At 42.2% G+C, this 22190-nt stretch overlaps 1 protein-coding gene and 1 long non-coding RNA gene across 5 annotated transcripts in view; one reads left to right on the top strand and one right to left on the bottom strand.

The window, feature by feature from the left end:
• The window catches only part of PGM3 (phosphoglucomutase 3), a 29934-nt gene that overhangs the window by 4635 nt on the left and 3109 nt on the right, over nucleotides 1–22190 (top strand). For all 4 annotated transcript variants that reach the window (XR_014248611.1, XR_014248612.1, XM_082405866.1 and 1 more), the window contains exons 4-12: nucleotides 2092–2159; nucleotides 10319–10452; nucleotides 11368–11563; nucleotides 13005–13162; nucleotides 14711–14794; nucleotides 17340–17438; nucleotides 18997–19113; nucleotides 20045–20167; nucleotides 20994–21167. Coding sequence is in view for 2 of the 4 variants with exons in the window: in XM_082405866.1 (XP_082261992.1) it covers nucleotides 2092–2159; nucleotides 10319–10452; nucleotides 11368–11563; nucleotides 13005–13162; nucleotides 14711–14794; nucleotides 17340–17438; nucleotides 18997–19113; nucleotides 20045–20167; nucleotides 20994–21167 (1153 nt within the window). In the remaining 2 variants the exon portion in view is untranslated. The remainder of the gene's footprint in view (nucleotides 1–2091; nucleotides 2160–10318; nucleotides 10453–11367; nucleotides 11564–13004; nucleotides 13163–14710; nucleotides 14795–17339; nucleotides 17439–18996; nucleotides 19114–20044; nucleotides 20168–20993; nucleotides 21168–22190) is intronic.
• On the bottom strand, nucleotides 20359–22186 carry LOC309635081. The gene is made up of 2 exons (XR_014248615.1): nucleotides 22001–22186; nucleotides 20359–20557 (listed from the first exon to the last, which is right to left on the bottom strand). It is a non-coding gene; the product is annotated as an uncharacterized lncRNA (long non-coding RNA).

Here is a 22190-nt window from a genome sequence, read left to right as displayed (position 1 = left end):
AGGTGTTATTGTAAAATGTTAGATTAAAAGTGTACTTTGAAACAGAAGCATTCTCTTTTGCATAAGATCTGGTTTTAGCCAGAGATTCTTTCTAAAGGAAATTTCTACTCAGTCTCCGAATGGCTTAGACTGGTGTTTTACCCATAGTGTGTTACCAGAGGGACTTCCAAATACCATTGTTTGTGGATTTATAGGTAGCAGAATAGCCAAGTGCCTTATGTTCTGAAGCAGATCATTATCTCACAGTAAAGTCTTGCACATGTATTGGGTTGGCCAAAAGGTTCATTCGTTTTTTTCCGTAAGATGGCTCTAGTAGCTCTTAGTTGTCTTTAACTTCACTCGAAACAGTTTTGTTAGATTGTACGTGACAGTTGTCATATCAGCGTGCATTTAAAAAAAGACTATCAAAATTGGTGAATTTTTGTGTAGCCATTTTAATATTGAAGATGGAAGAAAAACAACATTTTCGGCATATTATGCTTTATTATTTCAAGAAAGGTAAAAATGCAACCGAAACGCAAAAAAAGACTTGTGCAGTATATGGAGAAGGTGCTGTGACTGATCGAACGTGTCAAGAGTGGCTTGCGAAGTTCCGTGTTGGAGATTTCTTGCTGGATGATGCGCCACGGTTGGGTAGACCAGCTGAAGCTGATAGTGATCAAATTGAGACGTTAATTGAGAACAATCACTGTTATACCACGCGGGAGACAGCCGACATACTCAGAACATCCAGATCAAGCACTGAAAATCATTTGCACCAGCTTGGTTATGTAAACTGCTTTGAGGTTTGGGTTTCACATTAGCTAAGTGAAAAAAAACCTTCTTGACCATATTTCCACATGTGATTCTCTACTTACACGTAATGAAAACGTTCTGTTTTTAAAACGAATTGTGGTGGGCAATGAAAAGTGGATACTGTACAATAATGTGGAACGGAAGAGATCGTGGGGCAAGCGGAATGAACCACCACCAACCACACCAAAGGCCGGTCTTCATCCAAAGAAGGTGACGTTGTGTATAGGGTGGGATTAGAAGGGAGTCCTCTATTATAAGCTCCTTCCAGAAAACCAAATGATCAATTCCAACAAGTACTGCTGCCAGTTAGACCAACTGAAAGTGGCACTCGATGAAAAGCGTCCGGTATTAGTCAAGAGAAGATGCTTAATCTTCCATCAGGATGCTGCAAGGCCGCATGTTTCTTTTGATGACCAGGCAAAACCTGTTACAGCTTGGCTGGGAAGTTCTAATTCATCCGCGGTATTCACCAGACATTCATTGCACCTTCGGATTTCCATTTATTTTGGTCTTTACAAGATTCTCTTAATGGAAAAAATTTCAGTTCCTTGGAAGACTGTAAAAGGTACCAGGAACAGTTCTTTGCTCAAAAAGATAAAAAGTTTTGGAAAAGTGGAATTATGAAGTTGCCTGAAAAATGGCAGAAGGTAGTGGAACAAAAGGGTGATTACATTGTTCAATAAAGTTCTTGGTGAAAATGAAAAATGTGTCTCTTAGCTTTACTTAAATACCGAAGGCACTTTTTGGCCAACCCAGTATTTGCCTCTTAACCTATTACTTAGTTTAAATGATATAGAACATCTTTTTCTACAAGGCAGTCATATATCTTACATATCTTATTTTCAGATAGATAGAAAAATAATTTATTCTGACGTTTTAGAATGAAAACTAGATTCTGTACGCTTGGTGGTTTAATACCCAGCCCTGGGTTATGCACGCTCTGTGGTTTCAATATTTATTGTTACTGTTCTCAGGCAGCGGATGTGTTGTTACAATCAAACTTGAAAAGGTATTTGGGTAGGTTAATTAGTGTATCCTTTATATCTATTTCCTAAATGCATTTAAAAGCCAAACTCTTTCCAAGAAATATATTGTGAAAGGCTTAATGGAAAATGCTTACGCTTTACCCGTATTATCTTTTCAGAGTTTTCAGGCTTGGCAGGTTTCATTTAGTTCGAATACAATGGACTTGTTATTCTGAAACTGGTAGCACAGAATTTCTGCATTTGCTTTCAGAACTAGCAGCTCAGTTGGTCTCGGGATGGGATGTAATATTTTCTTCCTTTTCTTTCCTAGGCCCAGCAGTGAGAAACTTTCACAGTCTGTAATAGACGGTGTGACTGTTTTAGGAGGTCAATTCCATGGTATGTATTTATCCTGACTTGCAAATTAATCTTTAAAAAAGTTTTTTAAAAATATCACAAAATAAATATATATTTAATTTAGAAAAGTTTGAAGCTACAGATAAAGTTAAAAAAAAATGGACTCCTAGATATAAACTACTAGCTTTTTAAAAAATTATTATTTATTTATTTATTTATTTTTGGCTGTGTTGGGGTCTTCGTTTCTGTGCGAGGGCTTTCTTCAGTTGCGGCAAGTGGGGGCCACTCTTCATCGCGGTGCGCAGGTCTCTCACTATCGTGGCCTCTCTTGTTGCGGAGCACAGGCTCCAGACGCGCAGGCTCAGTAGTTGTGGCTCATGGGCCTATTCGCTCCACGGCATGTGGGATCTTCCCAGACTAGGGCTCGAACCCATGTCCCCTGCATCGGCAGGCAGATTCTCAACAACTGCGCCACCAGGGAAGCCCTAAACTACTAGCTTTTTAAGTTAAAAAAAATTAAAAAAAATTTTCTGGGCTTGCGTATTATATTTTATCTGTAGGAGATAATATGTAGGCAAGGCTGATCTTAGACAACTTCCTTTATAAGGCTGAATTTCCTGATATAAAAACCCCTGAGGGGACTTCCCTGGTGGTGCAGTGGTTAAGAATCTGCCTGCCGATGCAGGGGACATGGGTTCGAGCCCTGGTCCAGGAAGATCCCACGTGCCGCGGAGCAACTAAGCCCGTGCGCCACAACTACTGAGCCTGAGCTCTAGAGCCCATGAGCCACAACTACTGAGCCTGTGTGCCACAACTACTGAAGCCCACGTGCCTAGAGACCATGCTCCGCAATGAGAGAAGCCACCGCAATGAGAAACCTGCACACCGCAACAAAGAGTAGCCCCTGCTCGCCACAATGAGAGAAAGCCCCCGTGCAGCAACGAAGACCCAACACAACCAAAAATAAATAAGTAAATAAATTTTTAAAAATGTTTACCAAAAAAAAAATAAGCCCTGAGGTAACTTGAAGATGTTGATTCCGGGGAGTTTTTGTCAATATCGGGTATTCCTGAATAGCTGATCACGTGTGGAGTCAGCTGTTAACAGGTCAAATAATGATGGAAAATATCTTTGACCTACTTGTAATCATGATTTGAAGTTCTGACAGGTGTTTTTTCCTGTTGTATCAACTGAAGAAGAATTAAGTGCCACAAAACAGGCTGGAATCCTCTTCTCACGTTGGTTGTGCACCATGTGAATGCAATGAGTCCACTGTGCTTGGAGGTGAATTTTCCTGATGTCAGATCTCTCTCATTTAAAATACCTTCTCTTGATCCTCTCAACCTCCTGTGTGTTCCCTCATTCCCGGTTAACCTGGCCTCTTCCAGGACTCACCTGGTTTGCTTCTCTGTTTGCTTTTCTCATCATTACTAAGCCTACTAAGCCTACATTACTAAGCCGGTGAGCCTCGTCCTTGCCTCTACAGGGAAATGTCTCCCCCGACACTAATCTGCTATAAAGCGGGAATCGACCTGGGGCCCGGGCTTCCCGGGGAGTGTTTGGTCAAGCTGCAGGGATCCTGTGGGCCTCTGGATACAGCGTGCTGTGTTACCTGCACATGTGCTTTTCTAGGGAGAGGGCTCATAGCTTTTGTCAGATACTCAAAGGGATCTGTGATCTAAGAGTAACTCTCAGAATTTATATTTTAAAGTTTTTATTTTAGTTGATGTCTGTGAAGAGACATCAACTGAAATAACATCAACAGTCCACACTGTGACCTCTCCCTTTCTTTAACTTCTACCCCCTTGGCCACTGTTGTGTACTGGTCTTGTCCACGGGCTCCTCTTGTGTCTCTCCTAATGTGGCATTCCTCACTTCTCGCTTTCATTCTGCCTCATTTCTGAATGAGTGTCTTCACTGCCGTAGCTCCAGCTGCATGTGTTCTTTTATTCATTCGCTCATCAGTTGATCAGCCATTTTTGACTACCTGCTACATACAACCCTCCAGGAGTCTGTTTCACTGTGTATCACAGCCTACAGTAAGAAACCGATTTTGTGTCGTGACACGTCTCTAGCGTGCTTGTGTGCATGACTGTGTATCACAACCTACAGTAAGAAACCGATTTTGTGTCGTGACACGTCTCTAGCGTGCTTGTGTGCATGACTGTGTATCACAACCTACAGTAAGAAACCGATTTTGTGTCGTGACACGTCTCTAGCGTGCTTGTGTGTATGACTGTGTATCACAGCCTACAGTAAGAAACCGATTTTGTGTCGTGACACGTCTCTAGCGTGCTTGTGTGCATGACTGTGTATCACAGCCTACAGTAAGAAACCGATTTTGTGTCGTGACACGTCTCTAGCGTGCTTGTGTGCATGACTGTGTATCACAGCCTACAGTAAGAAACCGATTTTGTGTCGTGACACGTCTCTAGCGTGCTTGTGTGCATGACTGTGTATCACAGCCTACAGTAAGAAACCGATTTTGTGTCGTGACACGTCTCTAGCGTGCTTGTGTGCATGACTGTGTATCACAACCTACAGTAAGAAACCGATTTTGTGTCGTGACACGTCTCTAGCGTGCTTGTGTGCATGACTGTGTATCACAGCCTACAGTAAGAAACCGATTTTGTGTCGTGACACGTCTCTAGCGTGCTTGTGTGTATGACTGTGTATCACAACCTACAGTAAGAAACCGATTTTGTGTCGTGACATGTCTCTAGCGTGCTTGTGTGTATGACTGTGTATCACAGCCTACAGTAAGAAACCGATTTTGTGTCGTGACACGTCTCTAGCGTGCTTGTGTGTATGACTGTGTATCACAGCCTACAGTAAGAAACCGATTTTGTGTCGTGACACGTCTCTAGCGTGCTTGTGTGCATGACTGTGTATCACAGCCTACAGTAAGAAACCGATTTTGTGTCGTGACACGTCTCTAGCGTGCTTGTGTGCATGACTGTGTATCACAGCCTACAGTAAGAAACCGATTTTGTGTCGTGACACGTCTCTAGCGTGCTTGTGTGCATGACTGTGTATCACAGCCTACAGTAAGAAACCGATTTTGTGTCGTGACACGTCTCTAGCGTGCTTGTGTGCATGACTGTGTATCACAGCCTACAGTAAGAAACCGATTTTGTGTCGTGACACGTCTCTAGCGTGCTTGTGTGCATGACTGTGTATCACAGCCTACAGTAAGAAACCGATTTTGTGTCGTGACACGTCTCTAGCGTGCTTGTGTGCATGACTGTGTATCACAGCCTACAGTAAGAAACCGATTTTGTGTCGTGACACGTCTCTAGCGTGCTTGTGTGCATGACTGTGTATCACAGCCTACAGTAAGAAACCGATTTTGTGTCGTGACACGTCTCTAGCGTGCTTGTGTGCATGACTGTGTATCACAGCCTACAGTAAGAAACCGATTTTGTGTCGTGACACGTCTCTAGCGTGCTTGTGTGCATGACTGTGTATCACAGCCTACAGTAAGAAACCGATTTTGTGTCGTGACACGTCTCTAGCGTGCTTGTGTGCATGACTGTGTATCACAGCCTACAGTAAGAAACCGATTTTGTGTCGTGACACGTCTCTAGCGTGCTTGTGTGCATGACTGTGTATCACAGCCTACAGTAAGAAACCGATTTTGTGTCGTGACACGTCTCTAGCGTGCTTGTGTGCATGACTGTGTATCACAGCCTACAGTAAGAAACCGATTTTGTGTCGTGACACGTCTCTAGCGTGCTTGTGTGCATGACTGTGTATCACAGCCTACAGTAAGAAACCGATTTTGTGTCGTGACACGTCTCTAGCGTGCTTGTGTGCATGACTGTGTATCACAACCTACAGTAAGAAACCAATTTTGTGTCATGACACGTCTCTAGCGTGCTTGTGTGCATGACTGAAATGAAAGTTTCAGTGAACCGTACTTACCCATACTCAATGACATGTGTTCATCTGTTTCGTTAAAAAAATGCAGAAATGGTGGCTGGGTCTACTAAGTAGGTTCCATGACCTGTTGACAGGCTTGGCCTGAGGTTTGAAAGCGTTGGTCTGAGTGATGTCTCACCCTGCCCCAAACTGTGTTCTTTCTGTCATCCCCAGAATGGTTGGCCTTTCCAGTACTGTCATTCTATCTCTAGAACCATCACTTTTCTAGGATTTTAATCTAGAAAAATTTGAGAGTGATTTTTTTTTTCTTTTCTTTAAACCTTTTGCTCAGTTCCCTCCTCAACTTAGTGTATTTCAGGAAATGAACGACGGTTGATGTGGCTGCAGCACAGAGAGACTGGGGGAAGCTAGTAGAAGATAAGGTTAGGGAGGTAAGCAGGGGCCAAGTCATTCCAAGCCTTACAGGTCGTGGTGAGAATTGGGGCTTTACTCCAAATGCAGTGGGACTCTGTTGAAGGGCTTTATGCCAGAGCATAGGATCACATTTTCACTTTAAGTCCCTTTAGCTGTTGTGGGGGGAGGGGGGGAGAGAGAGGGAGGGGGGAGAGAGGGAGGGAGGGGGGAGAGAGAGAGAGGGAGGGGGGAGAGAGAGAGAGGGGGGAGAGAGGGGGAAGAGATGAGGAGGGAGAGAAGGAGGGGGGAGAGGAGGAGGGGGAGAGGGAGGGAGGGGGAGAGAGAGAGGGAGGGGGAGAGAGAGAGGGAGGGGAGAGAGGGAGAGGTGGGGGGAGAGAAGGAGGGGGGAGAGGTGAGGGGAGAGAAGGAGAGAGGTGGGAGAGAGGGAGAGAGGTGGGGGGAGAGAGGGAGTGGGGAGAGAGGGAGGGGGGAGAGAGAGGGAGGGAGGGGGGAGAGAGTGGGAGAGGGGGGAGAGAGGTGGGGGGAGAGAGGGAGTGGGGAGGGGGGGGAGAGAGGGAGAGGGGGGAGAGGGAGGGGGAGAGAGGGAGAGAAGGAGGGGGGAGAGAAGGAGGAGAGAGGGAGGGGGAGAGAGGGAGGGGGGAGGAGAGGGGGGGACTGTGCAGTAGTTCGTGCAAGACTGATGCTAGTGAGAGAAATGGAAAAAGGTGGAATTAGTAATGAATTCAAAGGATTTTGTGATACGTGGTGAGGCTAGAGCTGTGAAGAATGGCTTCTAGGTTTCTGGGTTGTTTCGTGGAATAGATAGTGATGCTTTTTACTGAGTAACTGTCTATAATAGTCATTTAGTAAATGTTTATTTGGTAATTTTGATATCGATCACAAAATCCTTTTGTTTCATCCTTCAGTATGTGTCTTTGGAATATGGTTTTTCTCTCCTTACACAATTCCATTAAGCTAGTCTAAGCTCTTACTCACTTTTTTTGAGCTTTTCCACCTCCTCTCACCTAATCCTTATACCGGAGCCAAAGTTGCCTTCACAAAATACCATTTCTGTTACCTAACTGCAGGGCTCAAGAACTTAAAGTGACTTTTGCTTCCAGTCCAAAGTCTTGTGCTTGACTTTGAAGACCATTGAGGGATTTCGTCACGGAATATTTATTGGATCCTGGTCCACTTTTGCTGTTCTCTTGCTTCGTGCTTATGGTGCCTTTCTTGTGTGTTTAGCTGTTTTTGACTGTAAGCTGTTTGTTTTCTGGGAAAATTATTTGTGGGACATTTTTGCGGTTTATGATAAAGGTGTATTTCCCTGGCTGAGTTTAGTGTTTGCTTCTGCTGGGGCCTGGGGGTACTACCTGGCCGGTGGGTGACAAGGTTCTTTGATGCCAGGGCTCTTCTGGATCCTGTGTTTACGTGAATTTGAACTGGGTGTCCGTGGGAGGCCTGTGCTTGTGGTGACAGCTCTTCGGGGTGGGCTTCCCCCTCTGCTCTGCTCGGCGTCAAGACAGCTTTCTGGGGAGTAGGCCCTGGGGGCTGATTCACTTCTCACTCACTCTTGCACTGAAGAGTAGTCCTTTGTGGTTTTTTTTTTTTAATTTAATTTTTATTTTATATTGGAGTATAGTTGATTTACAATGTTGTGTTAGTATCAGGTACACAGCAAAGTTATTCAGTTACACGTATACATATATCCATTCTTTTTCAGATTCTTTTCCCACGTAGGTTATTACAGAATATTGAGTAGAGTTCCCTGTGCTATACAGTAGGTCCTTTTTGATTATCTGCTTTATATATAGTATTGAATAGTATGTGTATGTTAATCCCAAACTCCTAATTTACCCCTCCCTGCCACGTTTCCCCTTTGGTAACCATAAGTTTGTTTTCTAAGTCTGTGAGTCTGTTCTGTTTTGTAAATAAGTTCATTTGTTTTTTTGTTTGTTTGTTTGTTTTTAATTTTATTTATTTATTTTATTTATGGCTGTGTTGGGTCTTCGTTTCTGTGCCAGGGTTTTCTCCAGCTGTGGCAAGCAGGGGCCACTCTTCATCGCGGTGCGCGGGCCTCTCACTATCGCGGCCTCTCTCGTTGCGGAGCACAGGCTCCAGATGCGCAGGCTCAGTAATTGTGGCTGACGGGCCCAGTTGCTCCGCGGCATGTGGGATCCTCCCAGACCAGGGCTCGAACCTGTGTCCCCTGCACTGGCAGGCAGATTCTCAACCACTGCGCCACGAGGGAAGCCCCTCTTTTTTTTTTTTTTTTTGAGATTCCACATGTAAGTGATATCATATGATATTTGTTTTTCTCTGTCTGACTTAATCATTTAGTATGATGATCTCCAGGTCCATCCACGTTGCTGCAAATGGCATTGTTTCATTCTTTTTTATGGCCGAGTAGTATTCCATTGTCTATATGTACCACATCTTCTTTATCCATTCCTCTGTCGATGGACATTTAGGTTGCTTCCATGTCTTGGCTATTGTAAATAGTGCTGCAGTGAACATTGGGGTGCTTGTATCTTTTCGAATTATGGTTTGAAGAATAGTCCTTTGGGACTTCAGCCTCATGAGAGCCTGTTCCCTCAGTTGCATGTCTTAGACCAGCATGGACTGTTTGCACTGAGAACCATTGCTCAACTTCCTGTTTAGAGGAATGTCCTCAGAGCAAAACTGGCTTCCCTTAGCTCACATCCTGGAGTTCTCTCTTCATGTAAAATTTGGCCTAATTCCTTTGTAATGTTGGTACTGTAATAAAAAGAGATTTTTCTCTTATTCAGCATTTTTGGTTGTTTTCGGGAGGAGGGTTCATCTGAATTACATAGTTTGTAATGTTACTGGAAATAGAACTCAGTTATTACTTTTCTACGTTGCTCTATTTTTACACTGCTACCCGTCTATACTAAATGATTGGTTTTTGCTATCAGTAGTAGTTCATATTTTTTTTAGAACCAAGTATGTGTCCAATGTGTGCCTTTTCCACCACCAGTTAATTCTGACACTATCTACCTGGAATTAGGGTCACGTCCCACAGGTTAAGGGCTCAGTGCCACAAGCCTTGCCCCTCCCCCCTTCAGATGCCAGTCACCTGGGCTGCTTTTTTAAATTAATTAATTAATTAATTTATCACCTGGGCTTCTGACAGCCCTCTCCTTGGGGTCGATTAATTTGCTTAGATAGGCTCATAGAAGGAAATATTTTACTTACTAGATTACAAGTTTATTATAAAGGGTATAACCCAGGAACAGCCAGATGGTAGAGAGTTACATGGGAAGGGGTGTGGAGTGTCCGTGCTCTCTGGGCAGGCCACTCTCCCCAGTCTCCACTTGCTCCCCAAACCTGGAACCCCATCCTTCAGGGTTTCTATGGAGGCCTCGTTATATAGGCGTCATCGATTAGATCGCTGGCCATTGGTGTTTATATTGGAGTATAGTTGATGTACAACTCAGTCTCGTGCTGCTCCGTCCTCCCCTCCCTGGAGTGAGGGAGGAGATGGGGAGGAGGGTGGGGAGGACTGACAGTTTCAGTTCTCTAATCCTGTGGTTGGTTCCCTGGCAACCAGCCCCCATCCTAAAGTTTCTACGGTCTGTCCAAAAGTCACCTCATTAACATAACAGAAGACACCTTTATTGTTAAGGAGGTTCTGAGGGTTTAGAGGCTGTGCCAGAAATGGGGACAGAGACCAAATGTATATTTCTTATTATAAAGCATTGTGTCACAGTGTGACATGTAGTTATAATGATTTCAGTGGATGTTTATACCTATTTCCGGATAGTTTTCAAAGTTAGTGTTTCTTGTTTTCTGAGATGTCTTTTTTTGAAGAGGATTTGTCACCCTGAAATTCACACAGTGTGAGTCCTAAACTTTTCTCCTTTCTTAAGGAATGTGGTAAATTGCTTTTTGTATTTCTGTGACAGATTATGGCTTGTTGACGACGCCCCAACTGCACTACATGGTGTACTGCCGAAATACCAGCGGCCAGTATGGAAAGGCAACCATAGAAGGTTACTACCAGAAACTCTCTACAGCCTTTGTGGAACTTACCAAACAGGTGAAAGTCTCTTGAATGTGGTTAGAGTTTAAGCAGATGACCAAAATAACATCAGTTGAACAATTTACTTTAATTAGATATTTGTTACCCCTCCTCCTCTTCCAAAAATGTGGCGTGTCTCCTTTTTCTTTTTAGGGCTCTGCAAGGTCTGGGCCTTGTATCCTGCTAATCTGTGTTGGCATGTACTCGGCAAGGCATGTAGTATGTTCTGAGCTCACTGGGGGAGAAGAGTGGTGTTCTTGCGGTTATCATTGTGTTCGTTCAGAGGAATTTGGTCTTAGAGTTACTGTAGGTGCTGTTGGCGTCATACTTGAGGCACCTACTGTTGAGAAAGCCTTTCTTCGAGGTGAATTAGCTTCCTAAACCGGAACGAGGTTTGAGGGGTGTAATTCATTTGATCGGCAAATATCGAGTGTATGTCATTGTCAGGCATAGTTAACCAAACCCAAGCCTTCGCTCTCATAGAACTTAGGTTCTGGGGTGGGGAAGGGTAGGAGAGGCTGGCAGGAAAGAAGGCAGACGTGCCTGGTGGTGTAATGCGCTCTGAGGAGATGACGGATGTTATGACTGCTCCTTCATCTGTGTACTCATGCCATATTTGAATGCCTGCCGTGTACTACAGACTATAATATTGTGAGAGACCTTGCTTAATGGAGGCTAAATTCTAATAAAGCTTCATTTCCATCATTTATTCAGTCAGTGAAAGTGTTCCAGTGTCTGTGTCCGAAAAAAGGTGTTTTAACATTTTACTTTGGTGTTTTACAGTTTTCATCTGAATGTGTGTACCCTTTTGTTTCCTGGGTTAAAGCAGATGAGTTAACTGAAATAATGGAAGATGTTTATATATACATATATATGCCATGCTTCACTTTTACAACTTGAAATTTTTCTTCCGTTATGTCTTTTCCTTTTCAGGCCTTCTGCAGTGGAGATGACCAAAGAACACTTAAGGTTGACTGTGCGAACGGCATAGGGGCCCTGAAGCTGAGAGAAATGAAACACTACTTCTCCCAGAGGCTGTCAGTTCAGCTGTTTAACGATGGGACCAAAGGGAAGCTCAATCATTTATGTGGGGCTGACTTTGTGAAAAGTCACCAGAAACCTCCACAGGGTACGTGAAAGATGTGTTTTTCGCGCTCTCCCTGAAACCAGTCTCACAAACAGAGCTGGCCAGGTGAGTAAGAGTCATGCAGCTGGTCCCGGCCCTGCCGCTGTTATACATCCGGGCCTCTTCCCGCTCTTCGGTGCCACGTGGAGCACAGGCTGCTCTCTGCCTGACAGTCACAGGACTCCTCACCGGGCGCAGGAAATCTGGTGGAGAAAGCAATCAAAGTGGGATTCTAGAGCCGTGGTCTCAAGCTTTAGCAGCCATCAGAATCACCTGGAGGGCTGGTCCGCACACAGATTCCTGGGCTCTGTCCCAGGGTTTCAGTCTCTGTAGGTCTGGGGTGGGTTTGTCCATCCGCTGTTGTCATGGCAAAGGAACAGCCACATTGTCTAAAATTTGATGTGACACAGCTGTTGGGATTTCAGTAACTTTACACAAGTTACACAAGCCATTGGTCTCTCACAGGTTATAATTCTTTGCTCTTAATGACCAGTGTTTCTTGTTATTGACGGTGTTAACAAATAAAAATCACTTTTTTCAGGATTCAAGCACATACCTCATCTACTGCCGATTATTTTTTATATGAGAAAGGACATTGTGATACTAGGGAAATTGCATTCAATTCAATACCTGTAGCTTTCAAAACACTATGTGGGAAATCTGTATTGTCAAACCTCTGGCTTGTAAAATGGAATTTTATTTTAGTATCATATCGGGTTTCAGCTTAGGTAGATTTTGAATGCTCTTTTTTTCACTTAGCTGTGAAAGAATTTGCCCTGTATACAGTAAACCTGTATACTATTTAAAGCTTAAGACATTGGTTTTTGTTTGGAAGGATATTTGTATGTTGTTTTCTTTCCATTTAAATGGATCCTCTTCCCTTGATTTTGAAGCTATTATCTCCATTCAGGTACAGAAACAATTACATATGTTTGTGTAGCGCTTCAGATGGGAGAAATGGTCAGGATTCTCCTCATTGACAAAACACGCCAGTTATTTATATTTGATTGTACCCTCTGCTCGATCATGTAAGGATAGTAATGGCTCTTTATCTGCAGTTATAAAGACATTCATTCCTTTCAAGTGGGCTTCAGTTTACAAATTGGGAGAAACTTTGTTCAACTGACATTTGATTTTTGTAAATCTTGAGGACAGGCTCTGTTTGCCTAGCACATGTTTAATTTTGCTTAAGCCCTGGAAGGATAATTTTAAACCCCTCTTGAAAAGTCACAGTGGACATGCTTCCATGTAACACAGAAGGTCACTTATGATCAATACTTAACCGAAAGAATTTTCCCTCGTAACTGGTGTGAGAGAAAAACCGAAAACTTTTTACACTGAGTTTTATCCCCCTTTCTTAGACTGAAGAAATTTGAATTATTTGAATTATTTTGAATTATTCAGTTAATTTGAATTATTCATTTTGAATGATTCTGTGTGGCAGGAATCGAAATGAAGTCCAATGAAAGATGCTGTTCCTTCGATGGAGATGCAGACAGAATAGTTTACTACTACCATGATGCAGATGGTCAGTTTCATCTCGTGGACGGAGACAAGATAGCAGCACTCATTAGCAGTTTCCTTAAGGAACCCCTGTTGGAGGTACGGTGCGGGGACGGACTGCCCTTTCAAGCAAGACTCACTGGGGAGATTGTTCTGTATTAGGCAGTCATTCGAATGTCTGAGGCACGATCATGGGAAGTGGCCAGAAAACACACAGAGAAGTGGTCATTCCAGTCATTTCAACACTGGGGCTCTGGTTTGAAACCTGAAGAGAGTAGTCTTTTCTTTTTTTTTTTTTTTTTAATTTATTTTATTTATTTATTTTGGCTGCATTGGGTCTTCGTTGCTGTGCGCGGGGCTTTCTCTAGTTGCAGCGAGTGGGGGCTCCTATTCGTTGCGGTGCGTGGGCTTCTCATTGCAGTGGCTTCTCTTGTTGTGGAGCACAGGCTGTAGGCGTGTGGGCTTCAGTAGTTGTGGCACGCAGGCTCAGTAGTTGTGGCGCGTGGGTTTAGTTGCTCCGAGGCATGTGGGATCTTCCCGGACCAGGGCTCGAACCCGTGTCCCCTGCCTTGGCAGGCGGATTCTTAACCACTGTGCCACCAAGGAAGCCCAGTCTTTTCTTTTTTATACTGGCAAGTTTCATGATTTGCAGCTTTACGAAGTTTTGGTTTCTTCGTAACTGATATTTTAATGAGGGTTCCACGAACATCATTACCCAGAGCCTCAAGTTTAAATAGCAGATCTCCTCCTCTGAGGGATTTATTTACTATGATTATGATAAGCTTAGTAACGTGAGATTTATTTTGTTTTGCTCTTTTGGAAATCTCAGGTTAGCTTTAAGTATAAAATGTAATGATAATTATCATAATCGGGAAAACGTGTACTTTAGGAATTCAGTGTATACTTTTACTAAAAACGAAAGAGATCAAGAAACCACAGGTTTCTTTGAAAAGGATTCCTTAGCAAACAAGATGTCCTTCATAGGCGAATAAACTGTGGTCCATCCAGACCTCGGAATATTATTCAGCAGTGAAGGAAAAAAAAAAAAAAAAAAAGATGTATCAAGCCATGAAAAGACGTGGAGGAAATTTGAACGCATGTTACTAAGTGAAGGAAGCCAATGTGAGAAGGCTGTGTATTTTAGTATGAGTCCAACTATGTGATATTCTGCAAAAAAAAAATCCCACAAAGACCGTGGAGACAGTTAAAAGATCAGTTGTTGCAAGGGGCTGGGGGGAAGTGGATGCTGAGGGATGAACAGGTGGAGCATGAGGAGTTTTAGGGCTGAAAATACTCTATGTGATACTGTGAAGATGGAAACATGTCCTTATACATTTGTCCAAGTCCGCAGAATATACAACACTAAGGGTGAATCCTAATATAAACCGTGGAGTAATATAAACGAAATCAGGTGATTTAAAAAAAAAAAAAAGGATTCCATGTAGAATTGCTTTAAATAATGCTCAGAAGTATTTTAGCTTTTTTTCTGGCATACATGTAAATTTTTGGTGAGTCGTTTATTGCATAAAACTAAGGCACAGCTGAATTGGCTGATAATTTTGTCATCCTTTAGAACTCTGATTATAGGTTTGCTTTTGTAGGGTCTTTACTTTTGATGGCAAGGTAATTGTCCTTGTTTTTGTCTAGATTGGAGACAGTTTGAGTCTCGGTGTCGTACAAACTGCATATGCCAATGGAAGTTCAACACGGTACCTGGAAGAAGTTATGAAGGTATTGAAACATTTCCATTTTCTGGTAGCTTCTTCATCATTATCTTCTATTGTAAGACGCTTCTGTGAGGAAAATAATGCCCTCACAAAAATAAATAGGTTGAAGTGCATGAAGCAGAGCTGTCGTCTACTTAAGGATAAACAGAAATCAAAAATAAGAAAAAGTTAAATGGTCCCTAATGCAAAAAGGGAAAGAGACTTTCCTCCCTCCTTTTTCTGAGAGTATTTCTTTTAGAAAACTTACAATTTTTCTTCTCTGTCCTTTTGGAATGAATATCAACCTTTTTAGGCAAAATAGGCCAGTTTTCCAGTTCAGAAGTGTTTTCCATAAGGGCCTGGAGTCACCTCTTTGAAATATAAACATCAAGGAAGATAGCATCCCATGTCTCAGCCTCCTGAGAGTTTCACCTAGTTACCACTTAGAGCCAGACACCTGTCTCCTTGACAGAGAGATATGAGAAGTTGTATTATTCCTTTGCAGAAGGGCAGTTAGCTAACACCAGTGGCCACTCCAGTTATCAGGTAGATTTAGGACAAACTCCGTGTGACAAAAGGTACTGTGACGTCTTCCTAAGAAGCAGGCTTATTCAATAGATATATCGCCATGGGGTTTTGTAGCGGGGAAGAGAGACGGGGCTCAACTCCTAACACAGCAAGGAAAAGTGGGGATTTTGTAGCCAAGGAATAAGGTGTGAGGGAGGGGTTGATGGATGGGAAAGTACGAACAGGAACGGGGGCGGCCAGGGGGCATTCTGGCTAAACCAACCTAACAGGAGTTTTGCTGAAGGCAGGCCTGGGTGATCAGATGGGACCGAGTAGGGACTTTAGTCAGATATTGAGGGTAGGGGATTCTGGCTAAAGTGATTTAGCAAAAGATTCTTGATAAAATTGGGCTCTTGCAGACACGGCCAAGGACAGGACCTATTCAGGCTCAAAGGAGCCTCCCTCACGTTCGGTTGAGGAGAGATCTTGGTCACTAGTTATCTTTAGCTCTGCAGAAGGGTGGAATTTCTTTCTGTCTTCGTCGTCTCTTAGCAGATCACCTGAGATGTGCATCACAGTCTGGCTTAATGCTTATTGAGTAATACAACTTGTCTTACTCTTCTTCTGTGGAGATGTTGTCTGGGTTGGTGGGAGATTTTGTTTCTAATTTTTTCCCAGCATCCACCAGGTAGGTGACTATCCTCTGTACCATGCTACCCGCTTTAAGAGTTAGAGGCTGCAGGGCCCAAATTGGGTCTTTTTGCCTTTATTCTTTTCTTCCCTGGCTAGTGTAATATTTTCCAACATTTGTGTATCCATTTTCAAATGTCTGCATTTTAGTAGTTTTTGTGGCCATTCTATTCTTCTTAGAGCAGGAGTGACAAAGTCAGATTCCTTTAGGATCTGGATAGGGGAAGTGATCGAAGCCAGCAGGCGGGCAAGGAGTAGGAAGGTGTGCCCAGGCCAGCTGCTGCCCGCTCCGGGCAAAGTCTTCAGGAGAAGCTGAAAATCTGAATTGTTGTGTGAATTTCCTGCCTTTTAAGTCTTGGCAGCTGATTCAGAATTTAAAAGAAATAGTGGGTAGGCCAAGTAAAACACATCTGGAGGCTGCTAGTTTGTGCCCGGATTTAAATATATGGTCACAGTAAACTTACTCAAGGGACTCCATCTGGGGCCCAGTTGCCTGCCTTTCATAGGGATTCTCAGTGTTTGGGTTATTTTAGTATAATTTAATTTAATTTCTGTCTCAAAAATTTCTTATAGTAAAATGCCCTGTTGAAGAAACAACATCAGTAACTATTCCTTCTCAACACATTCTCTTATGGATTAAATATTTTCAGCCCTAGCCATTCCTGAGGTCCCCTAAATCCCATTAAATGCCAGGCTTATTTGAGCTTGCTCTCTTTTGCAGTTTTGCTGCCGTCTTTCCTTAGCCATGCTTGTCTCGCAGATCCAGCCAAGACTTTTGCTACCCACTGTTGCTATTCCAACCACCGTGATTTCTTACTGGGATTAGCCCTAGAAAACACCTAACCTGAGCCAGGGCTTAGCAGACAGTGGCCTGTGGGCGACGTCCAGCTGGCCAGCTGTTTCTAGTGTTATTGAAATACAGCCGTGCTCGTTTGTTTTCGTATGGTCTGTGGCTGCTTTCGCACTACGGTGGCAGAATCGAGCAACTGTGACAGAGACCACGTGGCCCGCAGGGCCTGAAATATTAGTTATCTGGCTCTTTATAGTAAAAGCTTGCAGACGCCTGCTCTAAGCCGTTCTGCACACTGTAGCTACACGGAGCCTTCTGAACCAGTTGTATCATGTCACTCCCCAACTTGGGGTCTTTCTTTATCTTATAAGGGGCCTCTCACTCTCGCCCTGCTTTTCCCGGCTGTGTGCCTCCACAGCGCAGCCACTCCCGCGCAGTGACACTTAGCGCTTAGTATTTCAGGTGCTTAGCTGTCTGCCTCGCTAGACTGAGCTCCAGAAGCTATGTTCCCTGGGATGATAGGTACACGGTGAATATTTGCTGATTGAATAACTGCTGTTGTTTCTTTAAACGTGTGTTACAGGTACCTGTCTATTGTACTAAAACTGGTGTAAAACATCTGCATCACAAGGCTCAGGAGTTTGACATTGGAGTTTATTTTGAAGCAAACGGGCATGGCACAGTAAGTTCTCGTAAGCAGTGACATCTGGCTTTAGCTGGCACTTCTCGTCAATGATGGAATTCTGTATCTGGGTAGTAATAGGTAATATTCCACTTTGTTGAAATGATTGGGATGGTGATAGAATAAGATTTAGTTAATACATTCTTATGTTCTGTGAAACTATGGCTCTTTTAGGTTGTAATGATCTTCCTTTGAGTGTGAAGAGATAATACTAATTTGTTCCCATAATATAGTTTCTTCAGAAACATGCAGTTCTTAATTTTCCTACAACCAGATGGTCTGTACATCCCTTTTAAAATATTTTCCTTCAACTGGCCATACGTGGCAAAAGGAAAGTTCAGTAGCTATGGTGAATTGAAAAGTGTTGGAAAGGTTGAGAATTAAGTTACTAGCAACTAGAAATGAGTTTAAAGTAATTAGAATTGGCATATAAAGTTTTTTATGGCTCTTAGCAGAGAAAATGTTTAAAGGTTTGAGATATAATTCGCGTATCGTAACATTCACTATTTTAACGTGTATTAATAGGTCTTTAGCATATTCATAACGTTCAGAATTTTTCTTTATTAAATGTTTTTTATACCTAGCCTCATTTCATAAATGGATTTGAAGTGGCTAACAGAAAATGTTATATAGGTCAAATAATTTTCATTAATTCAAAATTGGCTTCTAAAGGCCATGAATATGAGCAGAAAAATGAGTTCCTAGAAAATGCAATTAAAATATAACGTCAGTGATCTAATGCAGGGGTTGGTAAATGATTTTGAATAGATAGATAGATAGATAGATAGTAAATATTTCAGTCTTCACAGGCCATAAGGTCTGTCGCATCTGCTCAGATCTCCTGGTGGAGGGTAAATGAACGGAAATGGCCATGGTTCCACAAAACAAGTGACCAGTGTTCATCTTAGTTTACCAACAAACTTTGTATATCAATCATCAAGTGGCTGAATGTAGTGTAGCTATTCCTCTTTAGTACTGGGCCTCTGAAGGCACTAAAATCATGCATGGGCAAGGCAATTCAAAATGGCAGGAATCCTGAGCAACATGATGTTTATTATACTAAATATCCATGGCACTGTTTGCCATAATGTAATATATAAGATGAACCTCTTTTCTGCTTTTGCTTGGTTTATGTCCTTAAAAATTTAGGACAAGAAAACTGTACTAATTGCAATGAGTTAGTTATATTCTTCGAAGTAAAATGGATACAGATAAGGCTTAAGGAGCCCTGGTTGCCCAGAACTGGTTGAGCTGGCTGAGGGCAACGTCATCAACTCGCCATGCGCATTCACCTTTGCCAATGTGATATTTTATTTGTAGTCTTTATATTTTGATAACCCAATTTTATAATCCATAAAGGAACTCCCCCCTCCTTGTAATATCATCTGAATTCTGATTTGGTTGTATACTAATTAATTTCATACATTCTAAGGCTGCCATTTTTCCCTCAGTTTCTCCAGATTCACTGAGAGTTTCAAAAGCAGTTTAGTTGGGATGATGGTACTTAAGGCTGGGGCATGGATAGTGTTTTGTGATTTTTGTTATGCTTTGATTGTAGGTTCTGTTTAGTAAAGCTGCTGAAATGAAGATAAAACAACTAGCAAAAGAATTAGAAGAAGAAAAGAAAAGGAAAGCTGCTAAGATGCTTGAAAATGTGATTGACTTGTTTAACCAGGTCAGAACTGAGGGGGTGGTGGACTCTTGGTTACTTTTACATTCATATTCAGAAGGTGGACAGAATAATGTGCTGTATAAAACATCAAAGTGGAGAAGCTGTGGCAGCTTCCTTGCAACAATTTAGATTTATACTGAAATGCAGTGACAATATTTATGTGCTTCAGATTTTCAAGTAATGAGTAGCTTATAGCTGGAGTCAACAGATTCAGCTACTAAATGTATCTAAGCATATGTTTTGAAACCAGCCTTCTCAAGGGAATTCAGGAAAACTAGTCTCTGACAAGGCACATATGTGGGTCAGATTATTGGGATTGGAGTGGAGAATATGGCAATGGAAGAGCAAAGTGTAGGTCAGCGGAAAGCAACAGAACTAATATTTAAGGGTCCTGCACATATTGGGCACTTTCCATACCTGTGTATTGCAGTAACACAGGGAGAGGGGTCACTATAATTCCTGTTTTATAAATGAAGAAACAAAGACTTACTTAGAGCAACTCAGTGGCAGAGTATGGATCCAACTTTAGGTGTGTCTTACCACCAAAGCGCCTATTTCTCCACTTTACCATGCATAAGGCCTTCCATCATCATGGCATAGTACCTCAAAAGGGATCTAGTTGTAAGTAAAATTTTGAGTCATACAGTGTTTGTTTGTTTGTTTGTTAATGCTGGAACCTTAAGAGTTAGTTACACTTTACAGATGAGCAGGAAGATGATTAAAGGCAGGCTCGTTTCAGTATTCTTGGCAGACCTGTTACTGCTGTCTTCCATGGATACCTTTCCCTCATTGTAGTTTGTATTTACCCCCCGTCAGTTATCTGCACTGGGGGCGGCGGGCGGCGGGGAGGGCAGCCAGGACATGGCGATTGGTTTGCTGAGACAGAAGCATTCATGTCTGCGCGCTGCTTGTATTCTGCTTCTGCATCTTGCAGGCAACTGGTGATGCTATTTCTGACATGCTGGTGATTGAGGCAATCTTGGCTCTGAAGGGCTTGACCGTACAGCAGTGGGACGCCCTCTATACAGATCTTCCAAACAGACAGCTCAAAGTTAAGGTGTGAGCGAGATTTTAAAATTACTTCTTTTCTGAAAATTAACTAAAACAATTGCATTCTATAAATAGATGATATTGCATAGAAAAGACTATTTTCTCACATCTTTAAAAATTACAGAATCGCTCTTAACCATTCTGTTGTTATTTAGAAGTATCTGGTTTCCAACTTTACGATAAATGATGTTATGTATCACTTTAAAAGATTTTATTATAAACAATTTAAAAGATACATGTGTAGAGAGAACAGATTTCAACAAGTGCTCTCCATGCCCCTAATATTATTTTGAAGCGAGTCCTGGATAGCCTGTTGGGTCAACTGTAAGTATTTCCTCTGCATTATTCTTGGTTTACAGAGTACTTCCAGAGGCTAGATGCTGACAGAATCTGTGGGCTGAAAGGGAGAGAATTTTTTTTTAAAGGCATTTCAGATAAATTGCTGGTTGATTTCTATACAGATTTATACCAGATGACACATTCACCAACAGAATTTTTGAAAGACAGAGCTATGGAAGCCAGAGTTCACAGAAATGGCTGATTGTTCAGATCAGTTTTTTCCAGAGATTCTTAGGACCCTCTTTTTTTAAATACCTAAGATTATTTGATCAATGACTAAGTCATACAGTACTTACTGGCCATTATTTTAGTAATAACTATAATACAGTCTGGAAATCTCAGTGCTGTACACTTTGTGGTACAATAAGCTGAAATGTGGGTCTGTTCCTGTTGACATGAAATGGCCATAATCTTTTGGTGGGAATTACGTTGAATGGGGTAAGCTTCTGAAAGGGAGTGTAATATGGTAACAAATGTGAAATGCTTGTGCTTAGGTTGCAGACAGGCAAGTTATTAGCACCACAGATGCCGAAAGACAAGCGGTTAAACCTCCAGGACTCCAGGAGGCCATCAATGAGCTGGTGAAGAAGTACAGGCTTTCTCGAGCTTTTGTCCGGCCCTCTGGCACAGAAGACATAGTCCGAGTCTATGCAGAAGCGGACTCGCAGGTAAGCTGGGACAATTCTATTGAAGGAATGTGCGGTGAGAGTCTAACATAGGTGGAGGAGGGGGGAGGCGGAGGAGGGGGGCAGGCAGCAGGAGAGAAAACTATTTTAATGGTGTTGGAATCTTTAATGTCTGAGATTTATGGAGCCTTTTAGGTTCTTATTTTCATCAGTAGTAGTTACACAGTTGAACAGAATTCCCCCAGATATTTTTAATTTATTCTAGATTTCCTGAAAGTGTCATATTTCTAACTGCTGCGTGAATAACTAATAAATACTTAGTGTACTAAACCATACTTAGTTTGACACATATTAAGCTTATGCATCCTGAAGTGGATTAAACCTTTTTCCCTTCATTTAAAAAACGTCCTGTTGCTTTATGAAAATAGCTGGTTATTTCAAGTCCATTTCTAAATCAACTGGTACCGTCATCCATACTGCTTGAAATTCATCTTTGTCGCGGAGCTTTCAATTTGTTTTTCAAAGTATTTCCTTTAAATGACAGCCTTGCTCTGTGCCTCTGTTTTCTTGATAGGGTCAAAGACTTAAAAGTGTTTGCTCAGCTGAGGAAGTTAGAGTGGGGTGACTAGGTAAATAGCTCTCAGAAGGAGATATTTACCGTTAACTTATACAGTAGCTTTTTTGCAGAAGCTTAGGCCATCCCAGAATATAGTGAATAAATATCCCTAGTGGATGAGGATGGGGCCTTAAGAGTTACTTACTCTTTAGGCTGATTGTGGCCTTCTTGCCTTTAAAGACTAGGTTCCATTGAATTTATTCAGAGCTTTAGCATGATAATCAAATCAGCTTATAAAATTAGTTAACTAGGAACTTACCTGATTTAGAAGAATGTGACTTGTTTTCCATTTATCTGAGGGTCTTGTAATTTGTTACTGAAAGATGAAAAAAAGTTCTCATTTGAATGTTTGTTAGTGAAACAAAATCAGAAAGCTCCCTCCCCTAAAGTTGCAAGTAACCTGGTAGATGCTGTGTCTTTCTCATCTAATATCCTTTCATGTAATTTGC

This window comes from Balaenoptera borealis (genome assembly GCF_965194805.1).
Source record: "Balaenoptera borealis genome assembly, chromosome: 9".
Lineage (NCBI taxonomy): Eukaryota > Metazoa > Chordata > Mammalia > Artiodactyla > Balaenopteridae > Balaenoptera > Balaenoptera borealis.
This window is presented reverse-complemented; position numbering and strand designations above follow the sequence as displayed.